Below are 17,898 nucleotides of genomic sequence, written 5' to 3'. Positions count from 1 at the left end.
TATTCTTATTTTCTAAATTACTTATCATGCTATTGTTAAAGATTTTTTTACATTCTTAGATCAAACTATTTAAAAGTTACTTCCTTTTCATCACAGTGTTATTTTACTTTCTTCTTATCATTGTGATTGTCATTAATAGTACTGCAAATATAAGAGGAGAAAGTTCCCCACAACTATGTGTCTTGTTGCCTGATTAAGTATAATTTGAGAAGATTATTTTAATGAAGTGAAATGTAGTTTTGTAAATATATAAAGTAAGGGAGTCTTGTAATTTTGATATGTGGCACATTTAATTTAAAAAGTTGTACGTTGGTATTAAATCTTTCTCAACTAAAAGACAATCAATGAAGAAAAGCCTTTCTTTAATTATTATTAATTAAGAATCATTAAAATGTTAATGATTCTGCTAACAAAACCTATTTCTTGTACATTCTACAGAATCATTGTCTTGTATATCAATTTCATTATTTTTTATTATTTTTTTTCTTTCTTAATAACATCTCTTCTTCATTTTTCTGGATTACTTTAAACAGATGCGCTCAGGTCAACTTTCTCGAAAATTGTGGGGATCTAGCAAGCGGCTCAGCCAGATTTCAGCTGGAGAGACTGAATATAATCCTCAAGATTCCAAGTGATTGTTATTTCTGCCGTCTGTCATGGATAACTGAAATTTGATTTATTGCTTTGTCACTTTAATCTGTGACAGATTAAATGTGATATTAAATCACTTTAATGTCACATCTCTCAACTATCTTAAATGTTTCAGGGCTGTTATCCCTGAAAATCATTTAGGGATTACCAAAATTTGGTATCGTATGTGTATAAAGTCATAGGTTATATTATTATTATCCACTAAAAAAATTTCTGGTTAACATCACTGAATCTATCTTATTAACTAATTCTTGGTCTACACTAAGATGAATTTGAGAAAATACATTTGATTAGATTTAGTAGTTTATTTCTAAAGATCATTAGATCCATTTAAAAAAATAAACTTCTAAAAATAAAGAAGCTAAATTCAATTTGCTTATTCTAAACAGCAAAAGTTGAGGTATTTCTAATAAAAGAGTAGCAATAATGGGACAGTTGAGAGATATGGCTTTTAATACATTCTTTAGTTAATCATTCTCCTATTTACTAAATAAATCATCCTAAATACATCAATTTTATTATGGAACTTCTGATTGGAGGTAATATTTTAAAAGCATCTGTTGCATACTTGGATTTTTAAAACTCAGTGTAAATTACAGGTTTTCATGATAAGTTGAAAACAAGACTTTTGAAACTGGTACATTGGCTCATCCCACTACTACTTAGCATAGTACTAATGAGAATTTATTGCAATGTATTATTATTATCCTTAAATAATAAATGTTGAGTAGGAGTAAGAGAAACTAGAGACACATTTTGTGGATATATTTCATTAGTAGTAAGAGTTAAGGAAAAATGCTCATTATGATTTTGACAGCTGGGTCCTTTAAGTAGCATCTGCAGCTCAATTTATATGTGCAAAGTACAAAATTTCTTGGCTTTTTCTTTATTAAACACTGTGTTTTCCCCCAATAATTATTGGAGTTGGCAATGATACCCAACATTTTTACTTATTTCATATGATTGATGAATGAACCAAAAAGATATGCATAACTTAAACTAGTCATTTGGATATAGTAATTTTTTAAAATACACGTTTCTATTTCATGTTATGTATAACTTTCAGGATTAAAATTAATTTTATTATACATAGCTAGATGTTACATTATGCTTTTAAACTAAAAGGCTGATAGATTTAATTCAAAGAGATTGTTAAACTTTGTACTTTTATAAGGTCATATTTTGAGTTAGAAAGTTTTTATAACTACGAGTGTCCTTAATCCGAGATTCCACAGGTTGGGGGGAATTTATGAATCCCTTAAAATTGTGTGGAAATTCTGTATGTTAGCTGCATTTTTTTTTTCTTCAGGAATGAATGGTTGGGTGGCTTTATTAAAAGGGTCTGCGATTGGGGGAAAAAAGACTTTTTACAATACCTTTTAAAAATAATAATATTCTTTTTTCTACAAATTATAGATTTCCTTATATCCAATTGTCTTCTCTTGAATCTTGAGAAATTCTTCCTTTGTAGTCCTCTCCTGTTGCCCACGGTATCTAATACCCTTTTCTTTATAATCGTATGAGTGAGTACAAAATTTACGAGAAGTAAAGGATTTTGTTTAGGGAAACTTTTTGATAGATTTGATTGGCTTGTATTAGGACTTGTAAAAAGTTATAGAAGAATTTTCTTTCCAGTTATTTAAAATTCTCTGTTTTATTCAGTAAAAATACGTTATGTTTTAGATGAATCACACTGAAATAAACTGATACAGCAAGTGTAAAGTAGAACATATGCAAATGTGAAGGTTTCCTTTTTGAGGACTTCAGTAACTAGTGGTGAAAATGTCTCAAAACAAGTCAATAGAGATAATTATCATATATTAAGATTTATTTCTTCTGTTTTTTCATTCTATTTTCATTTTTTATCTTATATATTTTAGGAAGTTTCAAGTCAAGAGAAACAAAATGATGGGGTTTTCGTATTTTAAATTTGATTTTTAAAAAACTGTTTCTAAATCAAAACTTTGGAAATGTTTCTTTTGCCTATTTATCTAGAGATTTTGGTATAAGGATGTTTATTTTTAAGGTCACTTAATATTGGTTTTGGAAGTTATTTTGGATGATTATAAGTTACAAAAAAATTTAACTTAGATTATTAGGGGAAAATTCCTAAATTTTTGGTATTTTACTTTGCTACTGTTTAGATGGAGGAGCTAAACAAGCAGCATTTATTTTATAGCACAAATATGAAGAAGCTTTTTTCACAGTAGATACCCTACCTAGAGTAATAGTAGATGTTCAGAGCAGTGGGATTAACCCTTATATAATATTTTCCAAAAAGTGAAAACCAAAAATGTAAAATTTTGAGGAAAATCTTTGAGAATATTAGCAATAGTCTAGAAGAATGGAACTTAAAGTTTATTAAATAAGCAAATATAGTAGTAGCATTGGCTGAATAATTCCTCTTTTGAACAGTTTAGACCACTGATTAAAAGTCACTAGATAAGAATCACTGTGAAGATATACCTTGAGGGATTATGGTGTATTTACATGTTACCCATAGAAATTATTTCTGTATTGTATAATGGGAGAAATGAACAGTATCATTAGAGTGCAGTAACAGGTGGACATTTCAGATGATGAATATAATATCTCAGCTGTTATATGAAGTGTGTTGTCTTTGAAGAACTTTTCATCTGCTTTTGTTTCTTGACACTCGTGATAGAAATAAAAATGTCAGCATCCTGATGATGTGCAGCAATTTATACTAAGGAAATGATTTTTTTTAGAAAGTGAGGTCAAGTATTAAAACATACAATAGAGGTACTCATTTAGAGAATAAAGAAACTTTATAAGATTTTTTTTTCAACTCTTCCCAATCAGTATTCTGTCATTACTTAGATAAAATTGGAGGAGAGAAGAAAAAATAGAGTTGGGCATGAATGAAGCTTGGCCAGTTGTTTAAAATCATATAAGCCTGTGAAGCTCATGTCATCTATGAATCATTTCTATTCGTTTCCTTTAGGTCGCAGTGCTTTTTCAGGTCACATCCTTTTGTAGGAGAGAAAATGCCAATTATTCATTTGTCATTAACTAGGCTTCCTTCTTTCTCTATGTAAGGCTTCCTTCTTTCTCTATGTAAGGCATATAAAAATTATCCTTCAAGAACTAGTACTGAAAATCAGTTTAATGCTTCTGAAGGAATAAGTGTACCCTCATAATTAATTAGAATTTAGATTTGAAAGTTAAATCCTTACCGAAGATTTTTTGTATTTTGCTTTAATAGGAGTAAGCAGAGGAAATTGTTAACTTAATACCCTATTTTTATTTAATGATGACACATGACACATGGCCTTTGCCTTTAAGTATATTTTATATTGCTACTAAAGAAATCACTAATGGAAATCTTTTAATTGAATTTAAAGAGGTTAGCTCCTTTTATATATTTATATTTATAAAGTGAATAGCATTGTCTTTATCACCTTTCCAATGAAAAGATGCAAGTGCATGGACTATATATAAATATTATATAAATATTAAATAATATTATATAATATGTAATGTCCTGTGGGGGTGTATATATATGAAGGTTGGTCTCTTAAAATACATCATTAAATATGTAAACCATAAATAAGTTCTTAAACCTGTCTTTAGGATATAGTTTTTGACTGATATAAGAAATGAAATGCATTTTTTTTTCTCTAAATCTAATCTGTTGTTTTCCTTTATTAGGCAGACTCATAGCTTGTCCTAATTACTGTTTCTCTCATCAACTAAAACTGTTCTTTCCCAGTAAGTGACCAGCCTTGAACATTTTTATCACTTTAAACAAATACTGTTCTCAGTATTCTTTTTGCCTAATTCATTTATCATACGTACATTTGATTTGCTTTAAACTTGATCATCCAGAACATTGTTATAGAGAGTTTTCCTATATCAGAGCCCTTGTTGTGTTTTTTCTGATGACATTAGGCAACAATATAGTGTTATCAGTCATCATTGGCCACAACTTTACTTCTTTAATTTGAATCTAGCATTTTCAAGGCCATTGTTTCTTAACTGAGATTGTAGATCAGACTTCTCTGTGAAGCTTTATAAATATACAGAAGTTTAAGCGCTACTCTGGATACTCTGAATCTCTTTACTTGATATTCTTGGTATAAAAAATTGTCTCAGGGTTATTATATTAAATCTTAAAATATTTTCTACTATAGAAATTATATCCATTCATTTTTATAAATCAGATCCGATATTCACAGGCTTATTTGAAAATAGGTTTAATCATTATCCTTGAAGACATTTTTTCTAAAATTTGTTTGGAATGGCTTTCTTATCTTTGTTTTGCATGCCGTGGAAACAACCAAATTTCCTTTTCAGTTTGCATTATTCTTATCATAAACTCTCTTCAGACCTTTCACATTTGAAAATTATAAATAAAATTTGCCTCCAAAAAAGTGTTTGCTTGTATTAGTTCCTAGTGGCTATCAGTGAATATTTTGCGTATCTGAGTTAGGTAACATTTTAAACTATTAATAAAAAACATGAGTAACAAAATGCTAGATTTAAAACGTACACTTAGATCTCTTACAGCGTTGAAGCTAGTAATCAGTAGTTTTCCTAATTAAAAAGCATTGGATAAATTCCCTAAGCACTTCTGAGGACTTTTGTAGGTATAGCCTCTGTATGGAAATACTCTTTAAATTTTCATATGGAAAGTCTTAGTGTTACAAAAAAATAAAGCATTAACATTTAAGATATTTAGGCCTGTACTGGAAATGATTCAAATTTTCTACATTAAAAATGTAAGGTCATCTTAGATTATAGGAGTCATGCTTTTCTTCAGTATAAGAAGCTTGTGTAAAAGTGGCTGTCTTATCAGGTACTTTTCTGATACATTGTAGTAATTTATCAGATACATCTTCTTAGATTATCTCACTGACATTTGTCACATGTGGGTGATTTCTAAACACATTGTAGGATTTGGACCTATGAAGCTAATGGCTTTAGTGAAAAATAAAAGGACAGAGATAAAATTGTATTTACTTTTGTCTTCATGCCTTTAATCTTATAACTGAAAATTCAGAGGAAAAGAACAAGTAGAAATTCACTAATTCAACATTTGTTTTCTGTGGTTTAGTTTTAATATGTTTCCTTGGAAACTTATTTTGCAAATATTACCACAATAATAATAACACCACAATATTGTCTCTGAATTGAAAAAGTTACCCATTCATTTTCAAAGTTGACTGCCAGTGGACTTTTGGATGTTTGTGTGTGTGTGTGTTTTCACTTATAATATGATGGCTGTCTCATTATTTAAAATTTATAACTATTTTTGAGTGTACAAACTGATTAGCTATTTATAATACTATTATAATATTGCATTGTAATTTGAGAATAAGAAAACAAGTTAGGATTTAGGTGGGATTGAAAAATAAAATTATATTTTATTGATTAAAATATAAACTTTTAAAAAAGAAGTCTTATTCCAATTGGACCTTTTAAAATTTTATTTTTCTAATAATATATTGCAACTTAATGTGTATAAAACTAGAGTTTCTCTGGTAGCCAGTGTACTAAATAAATAGTTACTGTTAAAATGCTATTTTTGTTGTTCCTTATCTTGGAAACATTTCCCCACAATATCTAAGCAATGTGTTTTAAGATTTATTGGGCTCAACCTACAAATTCAACAAATACTCCTTTTGCATTTTGGAGGAAAAAACTTAACTATGATATACATATTTTGCTCTTCAGAATGCTAAAATTATATTAATCAATAAACACTTTAGAAAGTAGTTCTGGTAAGGAGACATCAGTTGTTGGACTTAAGTGAAAAAATTTCAACCTCTTAGTTTCTTATATAGGGATTAAAGAGAATAACTTTATTCCTTTGGGATTTTAACTGGTTTTCTTGGATATTTTTCAAAGCATTTAATTATAATAGTTTCTACATTTCTTCCAAAATTATGGCATATTACAGTACATCTTACTGTTAAAGATCTTTTATATTTTTGACTTTTTTTTCCTATTATGCTTTTTACTGCTGTCTCCGATTCATAAATACCATCACCAAAAATTTTTTGTGGCTACTGTTTATTTTATAGTTAGCTTTAACCATATGGCTGGTCTTTTCTCTTCAGGAATTCCTAACGGGTATGGCTTTCTTTCCCCCAACTGTTTGCTTTTATAGACTTAGAGCAAAAAAATTAGCAAAAAATAATGAGAGATCTAGCCAGTCATTTTCTATCAGATGCATTGCTATAGAAGTGAATTCATTAAGACTGAAAAATATTGAACACATATGATTTGTCTCTTACGTCAGTTTTTCTGGGACCCAGATTAAATAGGAGCATTTCAGTGTTATCATAGAAGTGACAGTGACTTGAATGCACACACACACACACACACACACACACACACACACACACACACACAGTCAGTTCAGAGGAGGATAGATGAAAATTTGGAATTGTTTAAAAAAAATACTTGCAAATCGTGCTGCTACTTAAATATTTAAGGAATTCAAAAAGTTATGTAGTTATCGTAAAGTGTTCCTTGTCGTTTGTTCTACTGGAATTGACCATGAAGAAGAATATTAAGCCTTATTTATATCCAATTATTGACTGTGCAAACTGTGACTCAATGGATATTTGTATGCCAAAAAAAAAAAGTTTTTAAAGTTGAGAAAGTTTTAGACTTAATAAAGATGTATAAATAATTTTGATTAGTATTCTCATTATAATGAAGCTACTGTTAATTTGGTGCAATACATTCTTCCCTTTCTCATCCTTTTAAAATTAAATATATAAGATGTATGTTTTGTTTTGTTACATTGAATTTTGTTTAAAAATTTTTCAGCGTGTGTATATGAACTAATGTTTGATTTGTTTCTGTATAGCATGAATGAAGATAATTAAAAATTTTGCACATTTTTTAGTCCTTTGGAAATTTGTATTCTAACAGTTTGTAAGAATATGCATTTATTTTGTACATAATAAATTTAGCTTTGTATAGGAAAATGGGTTTGAATCAAATAAAAAATGATGTTTTCTTCAGCTGGTTTGTAATTCTCAATTTTATAGAGTCTGATTAGAACTTAGCATTGGCTGAGTTATTTGAGTAGACAAGGGATTGAATACAGTATTTAAGCAGCAAATTGATAGCTGCTTCTTTCTCATATGAGCAGAATTTCTTCTGTAGTCCTACGTGCACAAGATAAATGTTATGTTAATTGACCAGTTTTTGTTGTATATAACAACAGGTATTAAGCCTTTCATTTTAAAGCCACCTCAGAAACATGGTTATGAGCTAGAAATCTCCATTTGTAGCTAATCAAATAATACATTAGATTGGTTTTTTTAAAAACACTTATTTCCTTTCACAGTTAAAATCTTTTACTCATCAACTTTGACAGTGTAGATGTTGACCTATTCCTATCCTATACACTTTACATTTGTGGATAAGGGTAACAGATTGAATGTAAGTAACTGTATTTTAGTTTGCTCCATATTAGAGTTCTGGCAGAACAACAGTGAAGGCATAAACCTACAAGGATGAGGGCGTAAGCCTAAAAGGACAAAGAAAATAGAGAAGATAATCAGTACAATTTTGGAAGGTGGAAAATTAATGGATTCAAACTGGATGAATCTAGACTTACAGGGTGCCTAAGATAATGATAGGTACCTAAGTCTAAATCTCTCCACATGTCCTCCAAAAAACTATACAGATAAACAAAAACAAATGTATCCTCAAATATCCCATGCCTTCAAGATATCAAGAAGACAGATAACACGACAAACATCAAATTACATAAAAATAGAAATATAAAAAGCAAATTCCAACAGAGCTATCTCTTAAGTTTCTATAGTAAGCCTTTACAGAAAGCAAGGAGAGTCCAGAAAAACTTGAGGGTAGTTGATTAGAGAACCTAAGATTGAGCTATAAAAAAAAAAAAGACTCCCAGAAAGAGAAAGCCCATCCTAAGTGCAAAAATACTGAACAAGAGTTTGAGTGGATCAGAGTACTGCATACAAAAAGTGGACTTAGTGTGCAGGATTTGACATGGCAATCTCAGAAGACATTCTTAAGAAGAATGTAGAAATGCAATTGCTTTGTATACTAGTCGGTGAAAGAGGAAAAAATGGGGGAAATTTAGGATTTAGGATCCTGCATGCAAGAGAGAAAAATATTGAGAGAGATGTAATTCTACCCATCACCCTCATCTTCCCAAAACTAAAATAAAAAAACTACAATCCATTATCTATCATGAACCATGACACGAAAATCCTTAAGTGAATATTAGCAGATCATTTCTAGCAGTGTTTAAGAAGTATAATGCCTCATGACCAAGTGTGGTTCATCCCATGAATTTAAGATTGGGTTAATGTTTAAAATGTCACCTGTTTAAGATAATTCTCAGTAGACTGAAAATAGAAAACATTCGTAATAAAGTATATTTATGAAAAACCTATAGCTAACATAATATTTAATGTAAAAGACTGAATTCTTCCTAAATTAGGAATAAGGTAAGAATACCTATTCTCACTATTATTCAACATTGTACTGGAGACTCTAGCTAGTGCAATAATGCAAGAAATAAAACAGCATACATATTGGAAAGGAGACAGTAAAAATATCCTTTTGTGGTTAACAAGCATGTAGAAAATTCTAAGATATCTATGTACACAAAACAGTAGAACTTATGTAATAAATGAGCCAAGCAAAGTCACAAGATACAAGGTGAAATACAAAAATAGATCATATTTCTGTATTCTAGCAATAAAAATTGTAATTCAAAACAATACAGTTTACAATATCTTGAAAATATTAAATACTTAGGAAATAAAATATTTGCAGGACATGTACACTGAAACTACAGAATATGGCTGGAAAATGGAATAAAAAATAGATTTGAAGAAACTGAAAGGCTGATTCTAAATTTTATAGGGAAATGCAAAGGACACAATGTCAAAACAATTTGAAAAAGAACAAGGTTGGAAGACTTAACTCTGATTTCAAGAATTAGAGCTACAGGAATCAGACATTGTGGATTATCCAGCATAAGGATAAACATGTAGGTCAAAAGGAGTAAATAGAAGGCCTTTAGATGTGGCCATATATATGATGAATTGATTTTCTACAGATGTGCCAAAATAATTAAATGAGGAAAGAACAGTCTTTTCAACAAATGGTGCTGGAACTGATGATTTATTCACTTGAAGCAAATTATAGACCTAAATGTAAAACCTACAACTATAAACTTGCAGATGAACTCATAAGAATACATTTTACAATCTGATATCACAGCTAAAAAATCTGAGTTTAGGAAAGCTGAATCTTTTATAATGGGCTGCAAGCACACCTTCCTGACCTTTGCCCTGGAGGGAAACATTAATACTGATGAGGAAGCAAACCTGCCTTCTATTCCAGAAGGAGACTATTTCTGCCTTCCAAGTAGTTCGCTGTACAAACATCCTTGAAAAGATACATCCAGAACAAAATGGCAGTTAATACCTTGCTCTTAAGAGACTCAGTTTCCCAACACTGCCTATCATCCACTAGGCCTTGTCAGACCACCACGTCTTAAGGACCATAGGGAAGACATAAGCTGCATGAGCAAGTAGCCCAGATCCCCAGAGTATCCACCACTGTCGTACCAGTGCCCCTTCCTCAGCTAACACATTTGGTTTTATAAGTGATCTTGTATGATCAGATGGAGGAGGAAGAAAAAGACCAAGCTTCGTTTACAGATGGGATGGCTCAGTATGTGGGGAAAGCCAAAAATGGGTAGCATTGAAGCCTTACTTATGGGTGGTTTTGAAAAACAGTGGCAAGGGAAAACCACCTCCATGGGCAGATCTTTGTGGTGCACCATGTAATTTACTTTGTGTGGAAAGATAAGAGACCCAAAGTTAGAATATATACATATATATGGAATCATGGGAAGTGATGAAAGGCCTGGCCAGCTGCTGAGAGACATGAATGGAAAAAGATTTTAAGATTGGAGACAAGAAGGTCTGGGATAGAGGTAGGTACATGGACATATGAGAGTGGGAAAGAAGTGTGAAAATCTTTGAGTCACATATTAGCACCCACCATGAAAGAGGCATTAAACAATCAAGTGGACTAAACAACCAATCCAATTCATGTCAGGTAGTCCCTGCACTGGCCACTCCAGGGCCGGTGCAATGGGTAGGTACATGAACAAAGGAGCCACAATGGCAGAAATGGAGACTATCCATGGGCTTAACAGCATGAACCCTCCACTTACCAAGGCTGGTCTAGCTATTGCTACCACTGAATGTCCAATTCACCAACAACAAAGATAAATGCTTAGTGCCCAATTCCTCAAGGAGACCCATGGGCCACATGCTGGCAAGTTATGTATTTTGGCCCCCTTCCATTCTGGGAGGGCAAGTTCATTCTCATAGGAACAGACATGTATTTTATGTACATGGTTTGCCCTTTATGTCTACAGGGCCTTAACCAGCACCATTATCTTAAGGGCAGTGGAGTATTTGATTCATTGGCAAGGGATTCCACATAACATCACCTCAGACCAAAGGACCCACTTTACAGTAAATAAGTGCTGGAGGGAGCCCATGACAATGGAACTCACTGGTCATATCACATACATCACCCACAAGCTGCCATCCAGATAAAGCATCAGAATAGCTTGCCGATGTGACCTGGATAATTAGGAAGAGGTACAGCTGCCATTACACAATGGAATATGTAATAGTGTAGAACCCAGGTGATTTACTTGGGCACTACTTTGTACTTCTTTGCCCAATTGTGACTGCAAAGAGAAAAACCATAGTCTGAGAAGTACATGATTACCAGGTACTCAGGCAGTTCAGAATAATCCAGTCATTCTTCCAGACTAATCAAGCCTCAAGACTTGGTAGCTGAGTGAAGAGAATCTACCATGGATAGCGGAGAAAGAAGATAATAAGTATCAGTTGTGGCCCTCAGAAAAACTACAGAGGCTAACTTCCCTTCCAAGTTTTTTCTCAGGAAGAGAGTAAGGTGGGTGTGTAGAAAAAGGCCCAGCAAAGCCCAATCATTGTGGGTAATTCTCATTCCAAACTCCCCATAGGTTGGTCTAGGAGTTGTTGGGCCTGCATCATAGTTCCACTTCTCTTTCTGCCCAATCCAGATTCCTTCCTTCACATGTATTAATCCTTACTACATATCTTGCATCTTAAACTCCATCTCAGACTCTGCTGATACAATGTGCAAGTACCCCATACACTCAACCTGTAGGAACTTTATCAATATGACAGACTCCTAAATATTTTTTGAGATTTCTCTCTGACCTTCTGGCGTGTATTATTTTACTAAGGCATCTAGGAAATTTCTACTTTATGCTCACCAGGTCTCAATAGTATGTCATCAGAGTAATGGACAAGCAAGATATTGTGCGGAATACCATTACAAATAAGTTAGAAATTTTATCTTATTATGTCACAGAGGAGAACTGACGAAGTCCTGGAGTAAAACACTGATGGTGTAATGCTGTCTCTACTAGGTAAAGGCAAACTGTATCTGATTATCCTTATTCATTAGAATTGAGAAAAAAAATTTGCACCCACCAAACAGGCATTTTAATGGCAATAATAATTACCATGTGGATCAGAGTCCCAGCAGGAGACAGATGGCATGCTGAAACCAGTAATTAAAAGAGAGTTCAGTAAAGGAAATATTTATGAAGGTGTGGGAAAGGTTTAAGGAAACCACAAGGTTTCAGTGCTCCAAGACTAGCAGCAGAGGTGAGCCATCACCAACCCTAAGCCTGAAGTGGCAAGAAGGGAGTTCCATTTCCTAGAAAGGGTATCTGTATGGGAAGGGCCATATGACAGGTGCTATGGTAAACAGTGAGTCCACAGCATGAAAGCCAGTAGAATGACTATCTTGACTTTACTTTCCTGTCATCCTCTCATCTTATGCTACTATTTCCCGTTGGCCAAATCCAACCAGAATTTGGATCAGAGGGCTAGGGAACCCACTGAGTGTCCTTTTATATGGACAGTACCACCTATAGAGCAGAGCAAGACAGGCCCATGCTTGGGAGTTACCCACATATCACAAATCCATAAAAAAGTTAAAGAACGCATGGGCAAATCAGTATTCGATGGTCAGTCAGGATTTGGTGGTTAATCAGGATTTTGTGGTCAACGAAACTGTTAACATCCATTCTCATAGCTAATACTGCTCAGGCTCCAGGGAAAGTCTTCATATCTCACATTCTATATCTTTGAAATATTATAAAATGTGACTGCATCTAAATGCTATAAAGGTTTGTAGGCTGTGCTGCTATAAAACTGGAGGAGAATATAACAGTGGAAAGAGTATTTGAGCTTGAGCAAGTGGATAAAAATAGATAAATTACTTTAGCCAATCTTTGTTCTCAGTAGAAACACAATAGATTTTTGCATAATGAAACATTATTTCTTCTCTTAGGGTTCCATTAGTGGACTGGAAGTACTGAACAATTATTGTGGTGACCACGGTGGTTGCAACTGGCAGCTTAGGAACACTTTTCCATATTAAATTACTGTTCCTTTTAAAATAATATATATGTAGGTCTAGATATGATGTGAGTAAAATGTGGTACCACTTCTTTATATTACCCTACAGATCTAGTTATCGCTTTAAGAGATGGTGAGAATCACAATGTAAGTGATAACAATTGTTATGATAAATTTAAACTGTTTTATAATATTTGCTGCAATAACAATGTTACCATATGCAACAACTCCATTACAGTTGAACACAACAGATAAAAGTCATTGTTCATTTCTGAAGCTAAAGATTACTTTAAAAATTTTATTGATAATTCCAGTTGCTACTGCCTCAACAGAGCAAAATTTCTTCAATTTGAAAGAATTAAAAAAACTATTCTATACATAAATTATGCTTCAATAAGCCTGAAATTGTTTTAAAAAAATCTATCCAAGAACCACAATGACCGAAGACAGGATAATTTGGCATTTCTGCAGACAGAAGACAAATGATGTCAAAAATCTTGACTTTAAAAAGAGATTCTTCTGAAGTAAAGGGAAGAAAAATAAATTTTATGAAATAAATATATAATGTGTGAATTATGCATCTATATTTTATATTTGATCCAAACACCACTAGATTATTATAGAACACCCAGACATGTGCAATAAAGTTCAGTTAGATTTTGTTATTACATATATTTTAAATCTACTTGGAAAAGTCTTGGTCGGGGCACAGCGATGATAACGCCTAATGTTTTCTCCAAGCCAGGGTTCCTCCTCCCCAACAACTCGATCCCGGAGTCGTGGGCGTGTCTGGAGTCTCGGGCGTGCCAGATGTCGCGTCCGCCGGAATCCCGCCCCGGGGCGCGGCTCCCATCTCCCAGAGCTCCTCCGCGCTCCCTTGCTCCCCTCGCCAGCCCTGGCGGCCCAGGCCACGCCCCCAGCGGCCCATTCGTTCGCTCGTCCCGCGGGCGCCCCCGCACACCCCTCCGTTGCGCGGGTCCCAGCACGCTGAGGCGCTGCTGCCGAGCGTGGAACCGAGACGTGGCTCCCGGGCGGAGGAGCCATGTTGGACTTCGCGATTTTTGCCGTTACCTTCTTGCTGGCGTTGGTGGGAGCCGTGCTCTACCTCTATCCGGTAACCGCCGGCTCGGCCTCGGTCTCCCCCGCATCCACGTCGCCCTGCCCGCGGCGGGCTGCAGGGGGCGGGCCCGGAGGGGGTGCGGGGAGAGCTCCTGCTGCGGTTCCGGCTCAGTCCAGCTCCGGGGCATGTGACGCTTCGCGGGCGCGCGCGGGGCTGGCGCTGAGGACGGAGCGGCGCGGGCCACACGGCCGCTTTCCGACGCCGAGTGAGGCGGGCAGGTGGTTCAGCAGCGCGGATGCGGCCGCCGGGGGCTGAGGGCTGGTCCGCGGGTCCGGCTTCCCTGCGCCTGCCCTCGCCACGCCACTGTTAAGGGCGGGTCTGAAGCGCTTTGGTGGCTTTCGGGCAGTAACTCTGCCCACTCCAGTTCCATTTTCTAGTGTGCCTGGGAGGAAACTCCAGGCTGCTCCACGCCTTTCCCCTTTCCCAAGGATTCTCCCCCAGTGTTTCTTTTGTCGTCTACTCTTCCATCTGTCTTTCGACTTTCATTCCTGAAATCCAAAGTCCTTAAGGTCCAGACCGGGTCTTGCTCCTTGCAGGGCCTCACGGGCTAAATAAAGCGGTCGTGGAAGGAGCTCTGTGCAGGGGGAGGTTAGCTGTGAGCTTCACCTAGCCTAGTGCTTTATCTCTGAAATCTCCTTCCGGCCTTCTTTCTCTTCTTGCCTTCTTCAACCTCAGAAGGTGGTTCTGAAAACAAAGGAACTAATGGATGAGGGGTTCATCTGCAAAGCAAGGTGGTGGTTTTGTAGAAGAAGTTGTAAAGCAGCAGCCCAGTGCCAAACACATCGCTGGCAATGACAGAACACCTTAAATATTCTCGCTGGTAAATGGGTTGGATTGGAGTATTGCAATTGCACAATCTGGAACTTTCAGTGAATCTTATTTTCTGAGAAATAGCCATCTGGAAGGTTAGGAGAGTGCGGGAGTAGGGAAATGAGATTACCAGGCAACTCACTTGAGGGTCATGAAATTAAAATAAGACTAGTCATTATGGGTGTGTTTTTCCCCAGCAGTTTTTTTTTTAATTTGCGGTACGCGGGCCTCTCACTGTGGTGGCCGCTCCCGTTGCGGAGCACAGGCTCCGGAAGCGCAGGCTCAGCGGCCGTGGCTCACGGGCCCAGCCGCTCTGCGGCACGTGGGTTCCTCCCGGACCGGGGCACGAACCCATGTCCCCTGCATCGGCAGGCGGACTCTCAACCATTGCGCCACCAGGGAAGCCCTTCCAGCAGTTTTTCTTCATCTGTGTGGAATCAGGGGCAGTTGACAGAATATTGGGTTTAATTAGAATTGGTGTTTTACTAGGTGGTTTTGACAAAAGGATATAGGGCAAGGGAGTGGTTATAATGGACCATGGAATCTCAGCTGGAGAGAGTGGAAAATGAGTATATGAGTGGGTGGGTTAAAAGTTCTTTTGGGGTAAAAATAGTTTTTGGAGTCAAGATGTTAAAAATAGTGAAAAGGGAAAATAGGAGGTGCTTGGAGATTTGGATGCTTGATGTTAAAACTGTGGAGATGGTGAAGTTATTGGTAATGTCAAGACCTAGTGTACAACCATAGGAATGAGTGGCTGAGATCGGGTGGAGTTTTGAGTTGGGGACAGATGGGTCAGGAAAGAAGATAAACTTCTGTAGGAATAGGAGTCTGGGGGACGAGGGAAGACCTGGGGATGGTAGTCCTGGGCTTAGTGTGGTGTCTAATGTAGGTAAGGAAAAAGGTCATAGTAACATTCTAGATGGTCTTAAGGTAGATGATAGTGGTGAGGCTACGATTATCAGGGAGTTTGGCAGGGTCTTGCCAGGTGCATGCCAATTTGGGGATCTCATCAATTTAGCTATGTGGAAGATGTGGATATAGTAAAGGGCAGGAGAGCATTTTGCCTGGTGTTCTGGGGCTCACTCTTCATTTCTCCTCTTGAAGGGTGGAGGTTGGTGTAGGAGCTGTCTTATGCAAAGCGCACAGACTTCTGAGGAAAATACATTTTTTGAGGCCTTGCTTGTGTGAAAATCTTTCTGTTCTAGCTTCACACTTGAATGATAGTTTGGCTTAGTGTAAAATTTTAAGTTGGGAATAATTTTCCCTTAGAATTATAGGGGCCACCACCCACCAGCCGGTTGTTCCTGAATCTGTAGTCTCAAGGTCTCTTTCCAGAAGGATGGTAATCACAAGAATGGTGTCTGAGGGATCTGTATACTGGCTTTTTGCTAATTGTTAAAATCTTGCGTCCTACCCTGCCTTTCTGGTTACTGAGTGCAAATCTGATTGCTTCTTGTGGAAATTCTCCTCTGCAGACCCCCAGAGGAGGCCTCACAACTACGTCAATTAATCACTACTCCAACAGCTTAACACTTCCAAAAAAATTGGTTGGATCGTTCGTCCACTGTTGTCTCCTCTCCCATTCTCTTTATCGGTATTTTCTCCTTTTTTATATCTTCACTTTCATTTTGTGGGATTTCAGGAAGAGATAATTGATGAGTGTTATCAATCTACCATGTTTAAAGAGAAGTCAGGAAACTTGTTTCAGTCAATAATTTCAACCTAGAAAATAAAAAGTTGGCTTTTTTTATATGAATGCCTTTTTCTTTTTCTAATTGAGTTCCTTCCATCCTTTCCCCCACTTTTTATAATATCAAACTTGACAAGTTTCCATTATTGATGAGACTGTAGGACAAAATTTTACATTGTAGGTTTCATTGTCATCAGTTAAATGCAAGTTGCACATACTATTACCTAGATAGTATTTTTTTTTTGGAAAGATTATCACTTCAGACTACTACTTTTTTTTGTTTGTTTTAAATTTATTTTTATTTATTTATTTTTGGCCGCGTTGGGTCTATGTTGCTGCGCATGGGCTTTCTCTAGTTGCGGCGAGTGGGGTCTACTCTTCATTGTGGTGCACAGGCTTCTCATTGCGGTGGCTTCTCTTTTTGCAGAGCAGGGGCTCTAGGTGCGTGGGCTTCAGTAGTTGTGGCACACAGGCTCAGTAGTTGTGGCTTGCGGGCTGTAGAGCGCAGGCTCAGTAGCTGTGGTGCACGGGCTTAGTTGCTCCACAGCATGTGGGATCTTCCCGGACCAGAGCTTGAACCCGTGTCTCCTTCATTGGCAAGCAGATTCTTAACCACTGCACCACCAGGGAAGCCCCTAGATAGTATTCTTATAGGATTTAGTACAAACTGTTAAACTCTTCAGTTAGTATCATTCAACCTAGTATCTCTCTTTTGGCATACATACCCCAAAGGAGGAAAAAAGTAAAGTTGTATAAAGATTTTCATGGCACTACCTATAACAATGAGAGAATGAAAGAAAGAAATAGCCTAGATGTTTTATAACACTATAGCAGGAAGATGATTACACAATTCTGGATACATAGTGGAACACTGTTTAGCCTTTAAATGTTCAAATAAATATTCATTTATTTGTATAATGTTAAGTAGGGGGGAAAAGGGCAGAATGTCAGACAAATAAACTCTGATTAGTACTAGCTAAAGTCATTGACAAAATTCAGAATTGATTCTGGAGTTGACTATTTTAGGTTATTTTTCCTATAAATATTTAGTTTATTTAAAAATAGTTTTACAAGATATCTTATTATAAAAGTAATACGCTTGTTGTAAAATAAAAAAAAAGACACTAACCTCTAAACCCAGCGACCATAAACCC

At 35.9% G+C, this 17,898-nt stretch overlaps 2 protein-coding genes across 3 annotated transcripts in view; both read left to right on the top strand.

Annotated features, from left to right (window-relative positions):
- NBEAL1 (neurobeachin like 1) overlaps positions 1 to 7,604 on the top strand; it is a 182,322-nt gene extending 174,718 nt beyond the window's left edge. The window contains exon 56 of the mRNA XM_060302023.1: positions 534 to 7,604. Coding sequence (XP_060158006.1) covers positions 534 to 635 — 102 coding nt within the window. The 3' untranslated portion in view covers positions 636 to 7,604. The remainder of the gene's footprint in view (positions 1 to 533) is intronic.
- A 6,466-nt stretch (positions 7,605 to 14,070) lies between these two features.
- The window catches only part of CYP20A1 (cytochrome P450 family 20 subfamily A member 1), a 78,495-nt gene continuing 74,667 nt past the window's right edge, over positions 14,071 to 17,898 (top strand). The window contains exon 1 of one of the 2 annotated variants that reach the window (XM_030854244.3): positions 14,071 to 14,238. In XM_030854244.3, coding sequence (XP_030710104.1) covers positions 14,167 to 14,238 — 72 coding nt within the window. In that variant the 5' untranslated portion in view covers positions 14,071 to 14,166. Of the gene's footprint in view, positions 14,239 to 16,628; positions 16,649 to 17,898 lie in introns of those variants that run through there. The other variant, XM_070045925.1, reaches the window with a different exon arrangement.

Source organism: Globicephala melas, chromosome 7 (assembly GCF_963455315.2).
Source record: "Globicephala melas chromosome 7, mGloMel1.2, whole genome shotgun sequence".
Classification (NCBI taxonomy): Eukaryota; Metazoa; Chordata; class Mammalia; order Artiodactyla; family Delphinidae; genus Globicephala; species Globicephala melas.
This window is presented reverse-complemented; position numbering and strand designations above follow the sequence as displayed.